At 56.4% G+C, this 17,466-nt stretch overlaps 6 protein-coding genes across 6 annotated transcripts; 3 read left to right on the top strand and 3 right to left on the bottom strand.

Annotated features, from left to right (window-relative positions):
• Positions 1-283: 283 nt before the first annotated feature.
• PTSG_10889 (uncharacterized protein) lies at positions 284-2,461 on the top strand (the record flags this gene model as incomplete). Its single annotated transcript, XM_004988215.1, has 3 exons — positions 284-423; positions 652-1,965; positions 2,266-2,461. Exons 2-3 carry the CDS (start codon positions 665-667, stop codon positions 2,459-2,461), a joined length of 1,497 nt encoding a protein of 498 aa, XP_004988272.1. The 5' UTR covers positions 284-423; positions 652-664.
• PTSG_10888 (uncharacterized protein) lies at positions 2,443-4,436 on the bottom strand. Its single transcript, XM_004988214.1, has one exon. It carries the CDS (start codon positions 4,404-4,406, stop codon positions 2,625-2,627), a length of 1,782 nt encoding a protein of 593 aa, XP_004988271.1. The 5' UTR covers positions 4,407-4,436; the 3' UTR covers positions 2,443-2,624.
• A 672-nt stretch (positions 4,437-5,108) lies between these two features.
• PTSG_10887 (uncharacterized protein) lies at positions 5,109-6,755 on the top strand. The gene has a single exon (XM_004988213.1). The coding sequence runs from the start codon at positions 5,575-5,577 to the stop codon at positions 6,589-6,591; it is 1,017 nt and encodes a 338-aa protein (XP_004988270.1). The 5' UTR covers positions 5,109-5,574; the 3' UTR covers positions 6,592-6,755.
• A 658-nt stretch (positions 6,756-7,413) lies between these two features.
• Positions 7,414-12,155, top strand: PTSG_10886 (uncharacterized protein; the record flags this gene model as incomplete). Its single annotated transcript, XM_004988212.1, has 3 exons — positions 7,414-7,991; positions 8,035-9,500; positions 9,527-12,155. The coding sequence occupies 3 exons, from the start codon at positions 7,414-7,416 to the stop codon at positions 11,716-11,718; spliced, it is 4,236 nt and encodes a 1,411-aa protein (XP_004988269.1). The 3' UTR covers positions 11,719-12,155.
• PTSG_10885 (uncharacterized protein) lies at positions 12,095-13,614 on the bottom strand (the record flags this gene model as incomplete). Its single annotated transcript, XM_004988211.1, has 2 exons — positions 12,095-12,125; positions 12,365-13,614. The coding sequence occupies 2 exons, from the start codon at positions 13,612-13,614 to the stop codon at positions 12,095-12,097; spliced, it is 1,281 nt and encodes a 426-aa protein (XP_004988268.1).
• A 1,010-nt stretch (positions 13,615-14,624) lies between these two features.
• PTSG_10884 (uncharacterized protein) lies at positions 14,625-17,454 on the bottom strand (the record flags this gene model as incomplete). The annotated part of the gene is made up of 2 exons (XM_004988210.1): positions 14,625-16,526; positions 17,287-17,454. The coding sequence occupies 2 exons, from the start codon at positions 17,452-17,454 to the stop codon at positions 14,625-14,627; spliced, it is 2,070 nt and encodes a 689-aa protein (XP_004988267.1).
• Between the last annotated feature and the right edge of the window lie 12 nt (positions 17,455-17,466).

Raw genomic sequence — 17,466 nt, 5'->3', positions numbered from 1 at the left:
TCACATGGCTGTGCAAACTCACAACCAAGCCACCAACCCACCAAGCACAACCAAGCCAAGCGCAAGCAGAAGCACACAGAAGCACAGCTCAAGTGACACACAAGTGCACAGTCACACACAGTCACACAAAGAGACTGAGACACACGGGTCGACAAAGCGCACAAGTGGCGCAAGGAGCACATTTTCTTTCCGTGTCCTCGGCTCCCACCACCTCACAGCCCCCTGTCAGAAGCGCAGATAGCAGCCCTTCTTGCGTGTCTGCGTGTCGGACGTTCAAGCACGACATTTGAACCAATCTCCTCGTATCATCTCCAGCGTCTACCTTTGCTGCATCCTTCTGGCTGGTAACCATCGTGACAAGAGGCCGCATCATTTGTCCGCGCCTTCAAGAACAGAGCACTGTTTGCCAATTCAACATACCAGGTGAGATTCAACACCTTCGTGCCTTGCAGTGACTTGCAGTGTCTGCAGCGCTTCACGTTTGCCTTGCAAGGAAATCGTCTAGTTGTTGGCAATGTGATGGCTGGACTAGCCCAGCTGATCTTGAGTGTTCACTGTGCGTCTGCTGTCTATCATGTTGCCCATCACGCTCATCAACCTTCGTTCGCTACCTGCTATGTTTCCTACTCCTATTTCATTCCTCAACACCAGACGAGCAGACGTCATGCAGTTTGGCTTGGTGTGCTTGAAGAATGGAGTCCATTTCTTCCAAGAAATGACCAATCGCAATGGCTGGAATGTGTACAAACGACCCGTTCTGGTCAGAGTGACGCCTCTCAATGAGGACCAAGTCCAGAGCGGCGGGTCGTTTGCTGCCACACTGCGGTGTGCGTTCACCAAGGCGTTGGTGGTAGTTGACCAATCAGACGTGATTGTTCATCATTCCAAGCACTCTGAGCCCAGCCACCCTGTCGTACATCTGACACGGCAACCTGGCAGCACCTATGCGTTGAACACATCGTCAACCGTTGTGGTTCAGATGCTACCGCATGCTGACGACCATGTGCGCCGGATGATCCACCGCCTGAATGGCTTGAACGCCGAACTGAATGCGCTTGAAGAGGCCCGCGCAGCGTCCACCGTGACGACCCAAGGCATCCGCCTCAACAGCGGGTTTCCGACGCCATACGAGCTTGCGCGCAAGTACACGTCGTGCATTGAGATGCAATGCGAGGTGCTGGAAGAGCTGTTGGAAGGAGAGCTGCAGCCAGCCGCACTCCTGGCAGACATTCAAGCCGTGTATGCCCATGCCGAGAATGTTGTTCGCGCCAAGTGCCAACAGCTTGCGGAAATCTCGCATGTTCAGCCCGGAGATGCGCATGTGCGATACTGCCTTCAGAACAGCTTCCACCTGTGGAGCACACAAGCTGCCGCGAATGATGGGGCTTGCACGGTGAACACGCGTGGACTGCAGCAGATGCGCCGCCACTTGCTTCCCATCTTCATGGCTTGCATTCTCACTGATCCTCCCATCGACATCGACTCCACCTGCCAGGACTCGCAGCACGTTGACAGAAAGCAGTACCTTGACCTGCTACCGCAGAAGAACGTCGCTGCAAAGATAACGTTGGTGCTTCCTGCACTGGTGTGGTGCAATGGACAGACGAAGGCGGTGCTTGCCGAGGCGAAGTACCTGTGGGAACCCCAGGAAAACATGCATACTGATCCACACCAAGTCCACGAGGCTCCGAGCGCGGGGACAGGGGTGTGCACCGACACTGACTGCGTCAAAGACACGGACTGCGATTCCCAGTTGACTGTCTCTTCAGCATCGTCTGCTGACGGCGATTGTGTCGAATGCATGAAGAATGAAAGTGCTTCTTCACACAAGGTATCCTGGAACACAACCGAACCGACCATCAGCGAGCACCAACTCCAGCCAGCACAGCACGAGGTTACGGCTGCGGTGCAGGACTCGCAGCCCCACGCTGCTACGTATGAGGCTGACCACAAGCTGTCTCAGACGTACGTTTGCACACAAGCTTCAACGTTTGCCCATCGCAAGCGAAAGGTGCTCGGCCTCCCTGCTCATCACCCTCCCTCCAACGCCTGCTTCGGGAATGTTGCGACTTGTGATTGCTCGCCATTCCCCAGCTGTGCTACGTGCGTCTGTCCAACATGTTCGTATGCTCGGCCATGACTGAGCCTCACCGTCCCTTTCCGCATGCCTTCGTTCTTGTTGCTACTCTCACCTCCCCCAATGCCTTCTTACTCTCAATACCCATCTTTCTCCCTCATTCTGTTACGTTGCCACAAACTGTGAAGTAAACACCTTGACGCAATGAGCCTTACAACCACGTGCATTGATTCCAAAGTACAGAGGCACGCTGGTTTGAAGAGCCATGATGAATTCACCAATACCAACCTCTCCCATGCATCCACTGCGCGAACGCGTGACTTGGACCCCGAAACGCTGCCGCCCAAACTCACAAAGTATTGCGTTCATCGTGGTCGAACGTAGTGTATTTAATGTGTGCGTTGAAACAAGACAGAGGGCGACGCAGAAGAAACAAGGTGGAATGTACAATATGCAAACAAGCCAGGAGAGTGCAGAGCACTTGGATTCACCACAAACGTCGCGCATGCATGGTGCAGTCTCCAGCCAGAAAGCCACGAAGCGAAGGTCAAGCAGTGTGGTCAAAGTTGAGAAGCACGCGCTCCTTGGCACCAGTTGTGCGCGAATGAACGAACATCATCAGCTCCGTCTCTCCAAACTTCATGCTCACATCGATGTGTTTGTCTGACCACTTCCCTCCGGACTTCACTGCCACTGACCCTGATCCATGCTGCTCAACATCCTTGTCATCAGAAAACACTACGTTGCTTCGGGGACACAACACCAGGTTCACTCGCACACTAGACTGCAAATCACGAGCAGGGCACACAGTGTGCTTGACCTCGTGGTCGATAGGCACCTTGTCGTTCGCCTTGACAAATGTCAGAAATAACTTCTTCACATCGTACTCCTTGGAGTCAGGGTTCCATTCCGTGCGGCCATCGTGCGACACACCAGGGTGATGAGCCTTGAACGATGCCACATTCATGCTCGATTCAATGCCGTACGTGAAAGGTGACCGCCGGACCATGACAATCGCAGCAGCAGCACCAGGGTGGTCGCACGAGCCAGCCCGGGACAGACCGAACCTGACGGCGCCCATGACGATGGAGGCCCAAGGCCGGGGTGGGATCAGCACCTGCACACCCGATTCCGATGCAGCCTCCCGCACAGCATCTCGCACAAAGCTGCTACCCCCAAACCCGCCAACAAGCACAACATAGTCCGTCCGCCCCATGTCGCGCAGCAGCTCACGCACGTGCGTCTTGATGTCATTCAGCACCTCGTCGTAGAACGTCTTCATGTGCGCAGCGGTCAGCTTCAGGCTTGCAGCACCAAAGCACTTGAGGTTCGCGCCTGGGTGCTTCCTGTTGTACCGGGCCACGGCATCGACCAGCTTGGGTGGCCTGTCCATCTCTTGAAGCACAGGGTTGAGGTTGATGCGCAGCCTGGCGTCGGGGTCGCTCAGCCGTGACACGTCAAAGTTCACCTTGCGGTCCTCCCACACGCTCGTCAGCATGTCAAACACCGCAAACGTGTTTGCGCGCAGGCACGGCGGGTTGTCCAGCAGCTCGCGCAGGAACTCCAGAAACTTCTCGTCAATGCGGGTGGAGCCCCAGTTGCCGCCGCGCGGTGGCAGTGCCGCCTCAAGCCGCACGTTCGGCTTCGGCTGCATCGCCTCAAACGCGGCCGTGTCCACCGTGCCCCCGCCACAGTCCACCACCACATACCGCGTCCCCCGCTTCAGCAGGTCCGCAGCAAGCGTCTCGTGGCAGTCCAGCGCAGCACACTCCGGCTCAAGCGCAAGCAGCAGCCGGTCAGAGGTCTCCGTGTCAATCAGCCCGGCCTTGAATGCCGCACGCCGCATCAGCGCCTTGGACGACTCCTCCCAGATGGCAGGCACCGTCAGCACCCACTGCACCTCATACGCGCTCACGTTGAGTGCGTTGCGGTCCTTGATCTGCTGCAGCACCATGTCCTTGAGCAGCCCCAGGCAGCGTGCAATCACCAAGTCCGTCGGCAGCTCCAGGTCGCCCACGTCCGCCTTCAGCGTCTTGGCGCGGGAGTTCTTGTACAGCTGCATCTTGAAGCGGTGGAAGATTGCGTGCTGGTCCTCCTCATAACACTCTGTCGCTGAGGGCCCAAACCCAACAGCGTTGTGCGGCGCCTGTCGCTCAACAACAACGCTCGTCGGCACTTTGATGTTGGTTGCGCCGGGAAACTGCAGCGCCGTGATGTCCTGGGAGCCCGCCAGCGCGTATGCCGCTGCGCTGTTGGTTGTGCCAAACTCAAGGGCAGCCGTGCACTTCACAGCGGGCTTCCTTGTGCTGCTTGACCTTCTAGCATCCATCGCTTCCGACTGCTTCCGACTGCTTGCGACTGCTTCCGACTGCTTCCGACTGCTTCCGACTGCTTGCGGCTGCTTGCGTACGTGTCCTTAGTGCTAGTTCAGCTGGTCCTGTTGTAGGGGCGGGTGTGTGTGTGTGTGTGTGTGTGTGTGTGTGTGAGTGAGAGAGAGTGTGTGTGAGTCTGTGAGTGAGTGAGTGTGTGAGTGCGATCGGGTGGAGGGAGACGTGTGGAAAATGATCCACACACAGGAAGAGGGAGAAGCAGACACAAAGCAGGCATCACAAAACAAGCAGACACACACACACACATACACACACACAAGCGCCAAGCCATTGCATGCTGCAAATGTTGTGTCAAGTCTGAGTGCTGTGAGTCATGTCACCTCACAAGCTCACAAATGTTATGGTTGACACACCAAACCTCAGCCTCACCGCCACTGCAAGCCTGCAAGCCATTGTTGCCGGCTTGAGAGCATGGTGTCCACTCCACAGCCTCCACTGTTGTCTTGCAGTGGCACAATGGCTGAGTCAGTGCCGTTGTTGCTCGCAAGCAAGAAACGTTGTGAATATTGGATGAAGATACAAATAACTGTCCAAGAACAAAGAGAATGACACATCGCTGATGCGACGCACCCGCCCATGTCGCATCTCACTTGTTGTGGGTCTGGATTGCCTCCTCTTCCTTTGTTTTGAGAGAGTGGCCTGAGAAAAGTTGTGTCTGCTGGCTGTGCTTCTTGTTCACATGACTGTGCGCTGGTTGCTTCGTTGTTGGTCGTGGCACCATGACGTGTCACATGGCTGTGCAAACTCACAACCAAGCCACCAACCCACCAAGCACAACCAAGCCAAGCGCAAGCAGAAGCACACAGAAGCACAGCTCAAGTGACACACAAGTGCACAGTCACACACAGTCACACAAAGAGACTGAGACACACGGGTCGACAAAGCGCACAAGTGGCGCAAGGAGCATATTTTCTTTCCGCGCCCTCACCTCCCACCACCGCACACCCCCTGCCAGAAGCGCAGATAGCAGCCCTTCTTGCGTGTCTGCGTGTCGGACGTTCAAGCACGACATTTGAACCAATCTCCTCGTATCGATTCTACCATCTCTTTGAGCTTGCTGCAGCTTAGTCAATAGTTCGGGGACAAGCAGACAACACGGGCAGAGCCATGTCTTCAAGCACCTCAACACACAGGCCGATGGCCTTCGGTGTCGTTGTCGAAGTTCGTGGGCCTCCCATGCTCCTGTATGAAGGACAGCTGCAACGCGCCCCCATCGTTTGTTTTCCGCCCTTCGATCCCGGCCAGCGTACAATGACGTGCCACCTGCGATCTGCTTGGACTGGTGCGAAGCTGGAGTTTTTCGAGCGTCTGCTGGATGCACATGATCATGCGGCAAAGGTTCGGCTCCGACAGCAGGAATCCGGAGCACTTGAAATTGAGGATTCTGGCAAGTTCATCATCTTACCAGCCACCAGCTTCAACAACGCAGTGATGAAGCTGCACGAGACACTGCAATCAACCGTGTCAGCATGCGACGACTTTTTGAGAGCTGCAATCGATGTTGACGACACTGGCGACTTTGTTCAATTCAAGCAGCTGCCAACACCATCCCAGGTTGCAGAAGTGTACACTCGCCTTCTCAGCTCACAGCGCGCTCGAGAGATCGCCCAGGACGAGGCACAGCGCAAGCAACTGAGTGAGTTGGTCTTTGCGCTTTACATGGAGGCTACAGACCTTGTCAACAAGCAAATAGAACAGGTGGCAGGCGTGTGCGAAGCGCAGCATGATGCGCCGCTGGTTCGACAACATGTGCAGCAGACGTTCCACACCTGGGCGGATCATGTCGTGAAGGAGGTAACTCTGCCATCTCTAGGCAAACTCGCAAAAGCGGTGTCGCGCCGGAAGCTCCTTGCCACGTTCATTGCCTGCAGGCTCTGTGACCCGCCCATCGAGCTTGATGAGCAGCATCAAGAAGTGGCGGACATCACAGCGGATCAGTACCTTGTTCCACCGCAGTCCAGCACGCGTGAAGGCGTTGCCAAGTTTGTGCTTCCGGGGCTCGCGTCGCGCAAGGAAGGCGAAGCAGAGCCAGTGGAGTGGATCAAGCCCAAGTACGTTTGGGTTGAGACCAGTGGTTCACATGCCCTTGTTCCTATCCAGAACACAGACCGCAATGCTGTGTAGGCGTGCGTGCGCATTTGTATGTATGTTGTGTGCGTTTGTATGCGTGTGTACGTGTACGGGTGTGTCTGATTGTATTGTATGTCTTTGCTGGTGCTGTTGACCATCGTTGACCACGTGATGTTGTGCTTCTTGCTGCTGATGGATGATTAAACACGTTCTTCGCCGTTGAACGTCAAGGTCCTGGCAAGAGTAAGAGTGTAAACACGCACACACACAACACACACCTACACACACACAACACACACACACACACACACAAACAAACACACGCACACGCACACTCGCACACACGCACACACGCACACACACACAAACAAACAAACACACGCACACGCACACACGCACACACGCACACACGCACACACACACACAACACAAACACACAACACAGGCACAAAAAGCCACTGGTATCGTCCGGATAAACCCGCCTCTCTTTCCCACTCTTTGTTGTCCTTCGCCCGATCAATCGACACGACTTTCGATGACTTTCGACGGTCACATCACGACAAGAACAAAGAGAACGACACGAACAAAGAAAACGAAACCACCATGCATACAGGGGGCGATTGCTAAAGTTTAGCTTGCTTCCTTTGTTCACTTGCTTGTTTTGTTGTCCCCCGTTTCAGCACTTGCATAGCATCTCAGCACTGTGCCAACCTTCGTCGCGTGTTCTCTTGCTCCCCTGCATTCTCCCTTTGCTCGCATCCCTCAGCTCTCTTCCTCTGTTCTTCCCTCAGTTGCCTCACCGCAACTTCACGCCGCTTCACGCAACTTCACGCCACAACCACAGACCAAAAGCAGGAGGAAGCGCAAAGAAGAAGCATGGCGTTCAAGGAACTGCCCAAGAGAGGCGAATGTGCTGCATGTCCGGACAACAAAAGCAAGGCACCCGTTCAGCTCCCCCGCGCTCACGCTGCAAGTGCTGCACGTTTCGATCGAAACGTGCATGTTGAGCTTGATCAGGACAGTGGCAGTCGCGAGCGTGTGGACCGCATCGTGGTGCCAGCGCACGCTGAGTTTGTGTACTGCTACACCTTCAACCCGCTGAAAGCGAGGAGCAATGGAACCAGGTATCACCCCAACCTGCGACGTGTGTGGCTCGGTACTGGGAAGGTGGAACACCTTTCTGCCGACTTGGAGGAGTGCATCGATCTGGCGTTCTCCCCTGACACCAACTGTCGGCGTCTGCTCCAGGTCTTCGACACAGCAGTTGCTGTGTGGAATCCCTTGGCGGAGCAAGGCATTGCTTCACAAAGGCCTGTTCTTCTGCAAGCGGTTCTGCCGGCCAATGCACGTGTGGACAAGGAGCTTGGTGATGCCTTTCACCTGACACAGGCCGTGATGACACCTTCCATGGATCGAGTGATCGCGTTTGGCAACACGGACTTTGTCTTTGCGTGGTCCCTGCCGCACACCCAAGCCAATGCATGGCGCGTGCTGAAGGGCAAGAGACTACATCAACGCCATTGCCACCACCTGTGACGGTCGCATTCTTGCTCTCGGCATCAAGGACCTCAGCAAGCCCGTTGGCGAGGGACATCTCGTCCGCCTTCACGACCTCGCGTCCATGACAGAGCTGGCAGACCTCCAGGGCCACACGGACGTCATCACTGCACTGCGCGAGGTCCGAACCTCGTCCCCGGGCCGCGCGCAATGGGTGTGCACGGCAAGCAAGGATGGCACGCTCAAACTCTGGGACACAGACCGCCAAGAGTGCGAAGCCACCCTTGCCGCAGTAAACCCGCCGTTTGTTCAAGGGTACGAGAACACCGACATTGCCAGCGGGGCGACGGTTCTCCCAAGCCCCGACGGCCGCTTCCTCGTGTCGAGGCACCCCAACGCCACCTACCTGTGGGACCTGGCACGCTTCGAGTGCGTGAAGCAGCTTGCATGCCACGGAGCGTGTGCGTGGCTGCCTGGCAGCAAGCATCTCATCGGCATGAGCGGACAGACGCTGTTGACATTCGCTGCTCAGGGGGTGCAGGAGGCCGAGCGACCCCGCGTGGTCTGGAATGGCTCAGATTGTGGCGCGTTGTGCTTAACACATGATGAGCAGCGTGCCGTTGTTCGGCAGCTGTGCTGCGTCTTGGTGTTTGACGTGCACACGTCCGCACTTCTGGCGCGCACAGAACTGCCCGGCAACCTGGAGTCTGTGTTTGCCGTGACGCGCGATGATTCGCATGTGGCCGTCTCGAACAAGCACAGCATCCACGTTCTTCGGCTCGACAACGATTTGAGTGAGGACGCTGTGCTGCAAGGGCACACGCGAGACGTTGAGCACCTCACCATCACCTACGATGGCCGATACCTGGCGTCTGGCACACGGCGGGGCGAGATGCGCTTGTGGGACATTTCCAACAGAGCCGCTCCAACGTGCATTGCCATCGTTGCTCCTTTGCAGAGCCCAGACTCGCCAAGCTTCGTTGCCATGGCTGCCCTGCCAGGGGCACCTCGGGTTGCCGCATGCACGGGGGATGGCTCGCTCCGTGTCTGGGCAATTGGAGAGGAGGCACAACGCTTCCGTCAGGCTCTGGGGCAGCAAGCAACAGCCGCACAGCCCGGTTGCCAGCAGAGCCCGAGCCAACAGGAGGCTCACTGTTCCAGCAGCGAGGTTCCAGTCACATGTGTCGCCACGTTTGCCACGGAACTGAAGGTCGCGACGTGCATGGCGGTGAAAGCGAGCGATGAGCTCGTGGCAGTTGGCGGAGAGAAGGGCACCGTGAAGATCTACACATTGGCGCAGGTGCTGTGCCAGACGAACCACTCGTCCACGGACACCCCATGTACCACGCTGCGCATCGATACCCCCAGCGCCTTGGATTGCATCACCTTCTTTCCCAAAGCTGAGTGCCTGGCCGCCCTTGTGCGATGGGAGGGCGCGTACATGCAGCGGCTGACGAGTCACCCCCGTACTCCGCTCCCATGCAACCGTCAGAGCAACACCAGCCCACCGTGGTCATTGCTCGCGGCCTGCCCGACTTGCTTGTTGTGGACAGCAACAACCGCGTGCTTTTGGAACAGTGGCTTTCCGACATTCGCGCGCTTGTGGTTGTGCCAGTCGGCCCTGCCATCGATCATCGTCGCGTACCCTGCCATGACCCCTGCGTCGGCAGTGCACTTCGCGACCGCGATCTGAGGGAAGCGATGCTGAGGGGTGCCCCGGCTGAGTGGCTGCAGACGCTCGTACCTGTCAATTCAGCGACAACACAGGAGCTTCGGAACAGCAGCAGCAGCAGCAGCAGCAGCAGCAACCACAACAACAACAACAACAACAACAACAACAACAACAGCAGCAGCAGCAGCAGCAGCAGCAACCACAACCACAGCAACAGCAGCAACCTCACCAGCACCAGCACCAGCACCAGCAACAGCAACAACCACAATGACAACGACAGCAGCGACTACCTGCCGCTGGTGGCCTGGTTGGCTTCCCTGAGTGATGGTGCAGCAGATTTGCAAGCTGCTTTTGAGGCCGTGCAGCCTGGCTCACTGGATCTTCTCACACAGCCCTCGATGCTGCGAACGGCCATCACATGTTCAAAGGACAGCCGCATGGTCAGCCACGTCACTAGCATCATCAGCAGAGCCGTGCACGCAGACGCATGCAAGCGCAGACACCACGCGCACCACTGGTTCCTGGACGTGCGTGGTCTCAACACAAGTTTCACGGAAGACCTCATTGCCCTCATTGCGGGGTTTCCAGACCAAGCAGCGGAGCTCCTTGACAGCCTGGGCCTTGTGCCCCTGCACACCGACCACCACTATGACCACCAGCAGACCCGCCTGCCGGAATCGCAAATGATTGTGGTGGGCCACGAGCGCGGGTATGGCGAGTTTTTCCTGTGGAAGCGCCTGCGTGAGGGGAAGGTGTTGCACAAGCTTGAGGATGCAGGCGCAACGCCGACGCTGACAGAGGCGTGCATCGTGCCCATCCCGTATGCCGCGGCTTTTTTGCCTGGGAAGGAAGAGACGAGCTTCCTCAGGGCCCTCGCAGACAAGGGAAAAGCGGAGCTCTTTGGTAGCCGCATCGTGCGGGCCGTTGTTCAGTTCAAGTGGGAGACGTTTGGACAGCGCAGGTTTCTGTGGGAGGCGGCGTGGTACATGCTGTCCCTGGTGCTCATCACCGTGCTCACCTTCGTCTTCAACGCCAGCGGCAAGGACTTGGTCCAGCTCTTGGGTGCAGCCGACAACAGCAGCGCCAACGCCAGCGACATTTCCTCCGTCGTCATTGTGGCTCTTCTCGCTGGGATGGCCTTTCATGACCTGGTGCAGGAAGTGCGCCAAGTCGTGGCAATCAACAACTACCTGTTCTACGTGTGGAACTGGATGGACCTGGCCAGCATTTCGCTCATCTTCGTTGTGGTTGGCACGTACTTTGCTGGGTGGGTGCACGCGCGCGCGTTCTTAGCGCTTGCGGTGTATCTTCGGTGGTACCGTCTGCTGTACTACCTGCAGCCGTTCCAGTCGACTGGCCCGCTGGTGCGCATGATCCTCGTGATCTGCTATGACATGCGCTACTTCCTATTGGTGCTTGGCATCAGCATCGTGGCCGCGTGGACGTCGTTCCGGTTGTTGCTGCGTGATGATTCTGCGCTGCCGGTGGAAGAGCTGGGCGACCCGGCCAACGGGCTGCTGCTCATGTTCAACATGCTGCTGCTGGCGGACTTTGACCTAGCCACCTTTGACGGCGACTACGTGGTGCTGCTGCGCATCCTGTTTGTCATCTCCATGGTGCTGGTCCCCGTTGTGCTGCTGAACCTTCTGATTGCGCTCATGTCAGACTCGTACGAGCGCATCCAGGACCGCGCAGACATCGAGTTCCAGCTGCTGCGCGCACGCATCTTGCATGAGCAGGAGAAGTTCATGACCAAGAAGGAAAAGCGCAACCCCAAGCTGTTTCCAAAGTGGCTGCACGTGCTCGTGCCCAAGGGTGGTGCTGGCTCCGGTGGTGTGCAGTGGCAAGGCGTGCTGCACGCGTTGAAGAAGGAGGTGGCAGGCGTGGACAATCGAGTGTCAGGGGTGGAGCGGAAGGTGGAGGAGCAGATGGCTGACGTGCAGGCGAAGATGGAAGAGGCCCTAACGCTGCTGAAGAAGCTTTCCGAACCGCAGGTGCCCCAACAGGAGTGATGGCGCACATGCACATTGGTTTGTCGGTTGGTTGTCTGTCGTAGTCGTTGGCTGTGGGGCTGGGTGATGGATAGGCATAGGTCGGTCGAGTCACGCCCATTCACATTGCAGTCTTGTCATGGATCAGACTTGCTCCGTTTCAAACCTGAAGGAGCGAAGTGCTTCGCCAAGCCTGTGGTTTGCTGCAGCTCTCCTTTTGTCACCTTGCGCTTGCTCTCGCCGCTACAGTGTTACAGCACCTTGGGTCATCAATGCGTGCATTCTTTTCATTTCACTTCCACTCCTATCTCCGCATGCCTTTCATCCCTGTGCTTTGACCTCCATATGCCTCTTTCATGTAGCCTGTGTCACCTTTGTGTCTTTTCTTCATGATTGTTCATTCGTAAACAACAGCGCGCATGGGGTTGCTGCATGACACCACAACTGAAAGGACACGCACACACAAACTGTTACGTCGTCGTCGCACAGCTCCGTCACACACACGCATGCACACAAACAGACACAAACAGCCACACATACAGACACAAGCACATGCGCGCGCACAGACACATACAAACAAACAAACAAACAAACAAACAAACAGACACAAACTCAATGCCGGTGATGCGCGACATCATACGTACGTGAGCGAGAAGCAAAAGGGTACTTCTCCCATGAAGAGCGTTGAGGCTGACTGCGGATGACCTGTGGTTGCCTGTGGTTGAAGCCAGTCTCCTCAATCTCAGCCTCATTGTCACAGTCCTCGTCAACATTGATGTCAATGCACGAGCCGAGCTCAAACGAGTCACTGCTCTTGGACGGTTGAACGCTGCTGGACTGTGCCCTTTTCATGGACGCTGCTGTGGGCACTGCTGTAGCTTCTGCCGTGGGCGTGCAGGGTTCACTGGCGGCTGTCTCCATGTCACCCTTGCTGCGTGTTGGCTCCCACAAGTACTTCGCCTTGGCCAGGATGACGTCGTTTTGTCCGTCGTTCCACACAAGCGCAGGCAGTGCAAGTACCACGTCGCCAGTTGCGTTCTTCTGCGGCAGCATGTCCAGGAACTGATTCTTGTCAATGTCCTTGGCGTCCTGGGGCACCAGGCTGACTTTGATGGGAGGCTCAGTGATCGCACAAGCGACGAAGATGGGAACCAAGCCCTGTCGCATCTTCCTCAGTCCGGGCGTGGCTGTCCCGAACGCGTCATCGTCCATCGTGAGCCCAGGCGGTACCCATCGGGGAAAGGTGTTTTGCAAGCTGTATCGCAGGCGCGGGTCGTCTGGCTCAACGCAGGAAATGGCTGCAAGCTCTTGGCACTTCATTTCGACCTCTTCTTCGACACGGGCATACACGTGCTCAATCTCTAACAGGAGTGCGGCTGGCTGCAGCTCTCCTTGTAGCAGCTCTTCCAGCACCTTACCTTGCATCTCAATGCAAGACGTGTACTTGCGCGCAAGCTCGTAGGGCGTGGGAAACTCGCTGCTCAGGCGAATGCCTTGCGACCTCGTGCTGGCGAGTTTGCGCGTATCTTCGGCGGCGCGGAGCTCCTCTTGTAGGACGTCAAGACGGTACAGCATGTGTTTTGCATACCATTCAACGTACTTGAGCATCTCAATCTCGGACCTCTCCCAGGGCGTGTCCATGTTCCAGATGTGCCCAGTTTTGTGCGTGAACCGGGGAGAGCGGCTGTCAAACAGCTCACGACTGCTGCACAGCAGGGAAGCGTCCGTGAAGGCGCACCTCAGCGTTGCACTCAGTGCCGTGGACCCTGCACCGACGTGTTCTTGCAAGCTGTCCAGAATCATCACTTGTGGCACATCGATGGGCCCAGCCTGGGTGCTTTGCATGCTCCAACGCGGCCCAAGGCCAGTGCCTTGGTTCAACCGCACGCCACACAGCGGCGTGCTCTTCGGTTCCATTTCGTCCTGTTGTCCAGATGACAGAGAAGAAGAAGAAGAAGTGTGTGTGTGCATGAGAGGGCGCTTGGTGGTGGTCTGGTGGTAGTGGTGGTGATAGGGTGATGGTGGTGGTGGTGGTGGTGGGAAGTATAAGGAAGCAATTCACTTCATACACACGGATGAGAGCACACACATGCTTCTTTGAACATGAAACCCTCTACCTGATCGGGGTTGACGGGTGTTGGTCAGACAAAGGAGGGCTTCTTGTGACTGCAGAGCCAAGAACAGAAAATGCACAGCAATCACTCACAACCGTGACACCCAGTTCTTGCTGAGTCAAACTCATGTTGTGTCACGCTTTGCGGGTTTGGGACGGCGCCTCCCATGTCATGATTGACTGTGTTGAATGTGCGACCATGTCGCATATGACACAAAACGTTTGCCTTTTCGAAGGAGAACGCAAGCATAAGTCAGTCTAGTGCTGAAGTAGTGATGGGGTGTGTAAGATTTGGGGCAAGGGCGGCAAAATAAGAAGATACAACAAGACAACACCACGCACCGCAGCTGCGCATGTATGTGTGTTTCTGTATGTGTGTGTGTGTGTGTGTGTGTGTGTGTGTGTGTGTCTGTGTGTGTGTGTCTGTGTGTGTGTGTGTGTGTGTGTGTGTGTGTGTGTGTGTGTGTGTGTGTGTGTGTGCTCTTGAGTTTTTCCTATAGCTTCGTTCGATATGCAGTGACCATGCTGAGATGCTGAAGCACGTTTGTCTCTTGGGTCGGGTGAATTACTGAATTACAGCCTTCATTTGGAGTCAAAACCGGCTGTCGCTCGTCATGCAGCAACGAGGCAAGCAGAGCACTGACAGGACCCCACAAGCTAAAGAACAACACCAACACGAAAGATAACAAGTTCAATCCAAAAGAAAGAAGAAAGAGAAGCACCTGATCCAAGAAACACACAAACGCATGCACGCACACACACGCACGCGCACGCAGAGTCAGAAACATACCACTCACTATACCAGCAGAGCACCTCAAGCAGTGGCGTCAAAGTCAAGTAGCACACGCTCCTTGGCACCAGTTGTGCGCGAATGAACGAACATCATCAGCTCCGTCTCTCCAAACTTCATGCTCACATCAATTGGTTTCTCGGACCGGTTGCCCCGCTCCGTCACGGCGACGACGCACGAGCCATGCTGTTCCACATCATGCTCATCGGTAAACACAACGTTACTTCGGGGACAGGACACCAGGTCAACTCGCACACTGGTCTGTGAATGGCGGAGAGGGTACACGGTGTGCTTGACTTCGCGGTCAACAGGCACTTGGTCATTCACTTTCACAAATGTACTGAACACGTCCAAGACCTGATCTTGACCTGCGTCTCGATTGAACTCAGTCCGGCCATCGTACGATACACCAGGGTGATCAGCCTTGAACGATGTGACGTTCTTGGTCGTGCCAAAGCCGTACGTGAGAGGTGATCGCCGAACAATCACGAGCGCAGGTTCAGCACCATGACGGTCGCACGAGCCAGCCCGGGAAAGACCGAACCTGACGGCGCCCATGACAATGGAGGCCCAAGGCCGGGGTGGGATCAGCACCTGCACACCCGATTCCGATGCAACCTCCCGCACAGCATCTCGCACAAAGCTGCTACCCCCAAACCCGCCAACAAGCACAACATAGTCCGTCCGCCCCATGTCGCGCAGCAGCTCACGCACGTGCGTCTTGATGTCATTCAGCACCTCGTCGTAGAACGTCTTCATGTGCGCAGCGGTCAGCTTCAGGCTTGCAGCACCAAAGCACTTGAGGTTCGCGCCTGGGTGCTTCCTGTTGTACCGGGCCACGGCATCGACCAGCTTGGGTGGCCTGTCCATCTCTTGAAGCACAGGGTTGAGGTTGATGCGCAGCCTGGCGTCGGGGTCGCTCAGCCGTGACACGTCAAAGTTCACCTTGCGGTCCTCCCACACGCTCGTCAGCATGTCAAACACCGCAAACGTGTTTGCGCGCAGGCACGGCGGGTTGTCCAGCAGCTCGCGCAGGAACTCCAGAAACTTCTCGTCAATGCGGGTGGAACCCCAGTTGCCGCCACGCGGTGGCAGCGCCGCCTCAAGCCGCACGTTCGGCTTCGGCTGCATCACCTCAAACGCGGCCGTGTCCACAGTGCCCCCGCCACAGTCCACCACCACAAAGCGGGTCTTTTTCTTCAGCAGGTCCGCAGCAAGCGTCTCGTGGCAGTCCAGCGCAGCACACTCCGGCTCAAGCGCAAGCAGCAGCCGGTCAGAGGTCTCCGTGTCAATCAGCCCGGCCTTGAATGCCGCACGCCGCATCAGCGCCTTGGACGACTCCACCCAGATGGCAGGCACCGTCAGCACCCACTGCACCTCATACGCGCTCAGCGTGAGTGCGTTGCGGTCCTTGATCTGCTGCAGCACCATGTCCTTGAGCAGCCCCAGGCAGCGTGCAATCACCAAGTCCGTCGGCAGCTCCAGGTCGCCCACGTCCGCCTTCAGCGTCTTGGCGCGGGAGTTCTTGTACAGCTGCATCTTGAAGCGGTGGAAGATTGCGTGCAGCCCTTCCTCATATCGGCTTGTCGCTGAAGGCCCAAACCCAACAGCGTTGTGCGGCGCCTGTCGCTCAACAACAACGCTCGTCGGCACTTTGATGTTGCTTTCACCAGGAAACTGCAGCGCCGTGACGTCGTTGTCGCTTGCCTGTGCGAGCTTGTACGCGGCTCCGCTGTTGGTTGTGCCAAAGTCAATAGCTGCGGTGCATCGTGCCCCCGGCACAGCCCTCCCATGTGTCGTCGTCCTCCTCTGCTTGTTCTTGCTCTTCGTGTTGTCCTTCTTGCTCTTCCTTGGTTTGTCCTTCTTGCTCTTTGTGTTGTTCTTCCTTCTCCTCGCAAATCGCCGAACCAGGAACATTGTTTGCAGCTGTCGCGAAGGTGCGATGGGAAGGGCTGCCGGTGCTTGTGTCAGGGTTGTTTTGTTTCTGGGTTAAATTATCTCTGTGGTGGGTGGCTGCAGACGTTGTGGCTGTGGGGACAACAACATGGAAAATGGCAAAACGAAACGAAGGCAGGCGACGAAACCATTGTGGTTTGGTGGTTTGGGAGTTTGGTGGTGTCACAAGCACATACGGGGAGGAGGAAGAAAGAAGAGTCACGCAATAGCATGGACAAACACGAAGCAGTACTGCAGTCGAAGCAGAAGGAAGAAACGAAACAAGAGAACATAGCTTGCGCTGTTGTTTGGCATGTCACATTGCATGAGTCAGCGAAGATGTGCCATGTCATCTCGCAGCACACGCAAGCACAAAAGCAGTTGAGTGTGTCACAGAACATAGAAGATACACGGGAGTACCTGCAGCTGTCGGAGAGAAGGCAGGCTGCAAGGGGAGTTTGAAGGTGTCAGGTCTGTCGCACGCTGCACCTGCAGCAGCAGGCGAAACGCGAAATGCGATTGTCACGCCCATCCAAGATAGGTGTGTCACACGCGGCACGTCTTCGAAGTTGTTCACAAATTGTCGCTGCGTGTGACACATCGAAATCGAGAGGATGCTGACTTGCTGGGATGCGCTGTCCCATCCCATCCAAGCATGCAGGTGAATCGATGAGAACGGCTGTCCCAAACCAGCGTGAGACACCTGTGACAGAGACAGATCGATCCACTTGACACATCACATTGTGTGGACGTTCGTCATTGGATGTTGTCCGGCCGTCTTGTTGTGCTCTTCTTCATGCCGTCCTTCCTGCTCTTCAAGCAGCAGCAATTCTAGAGCATTTGGACCTTTCCTCTTGCCAGTCTTGCCTTGCAGCCCTGCATCTTCCTGTGTCCATGGCACAAACAGTGTGTATTTCATTCCCGTCAACTC

Source organism: Salpingoeca rosetta (genome assembly GCF_000188695.1).
Source record: "Salpingoeca rosetta unplaced genomic scaffold supercont1.37, whole genome shotgun sequence".
Classification (NCBI taxonomy): domain Eukaryota; class Choanoflagellata; order Craspedida; family Salpingoecidae; genus Salpingoeca; species Salpingoeca rosetta.
Note: the sequence above shows the minus strand (reverse complement) of the source record. Positions and strands in the feature narration are given on the sequence as shown.

Bases quoted from the DNA above. Each gene is read 5' to 3' on its own strand.
- PTSG_10888 (XM_004988214.1), bottom strand. From the start codon at position 4,406: ATGGATGCTAGAAGGTCAAGCAGCACAAGGAAGCCCGCTGTGAAGTGC.
- PTSG_10887 (XM_004988213.1), top strand. From the start codon at position 5,575: ATGTCTTCAAGCACCTCAACACACAGGCCGATGGCCTTCGGTGTCGTT.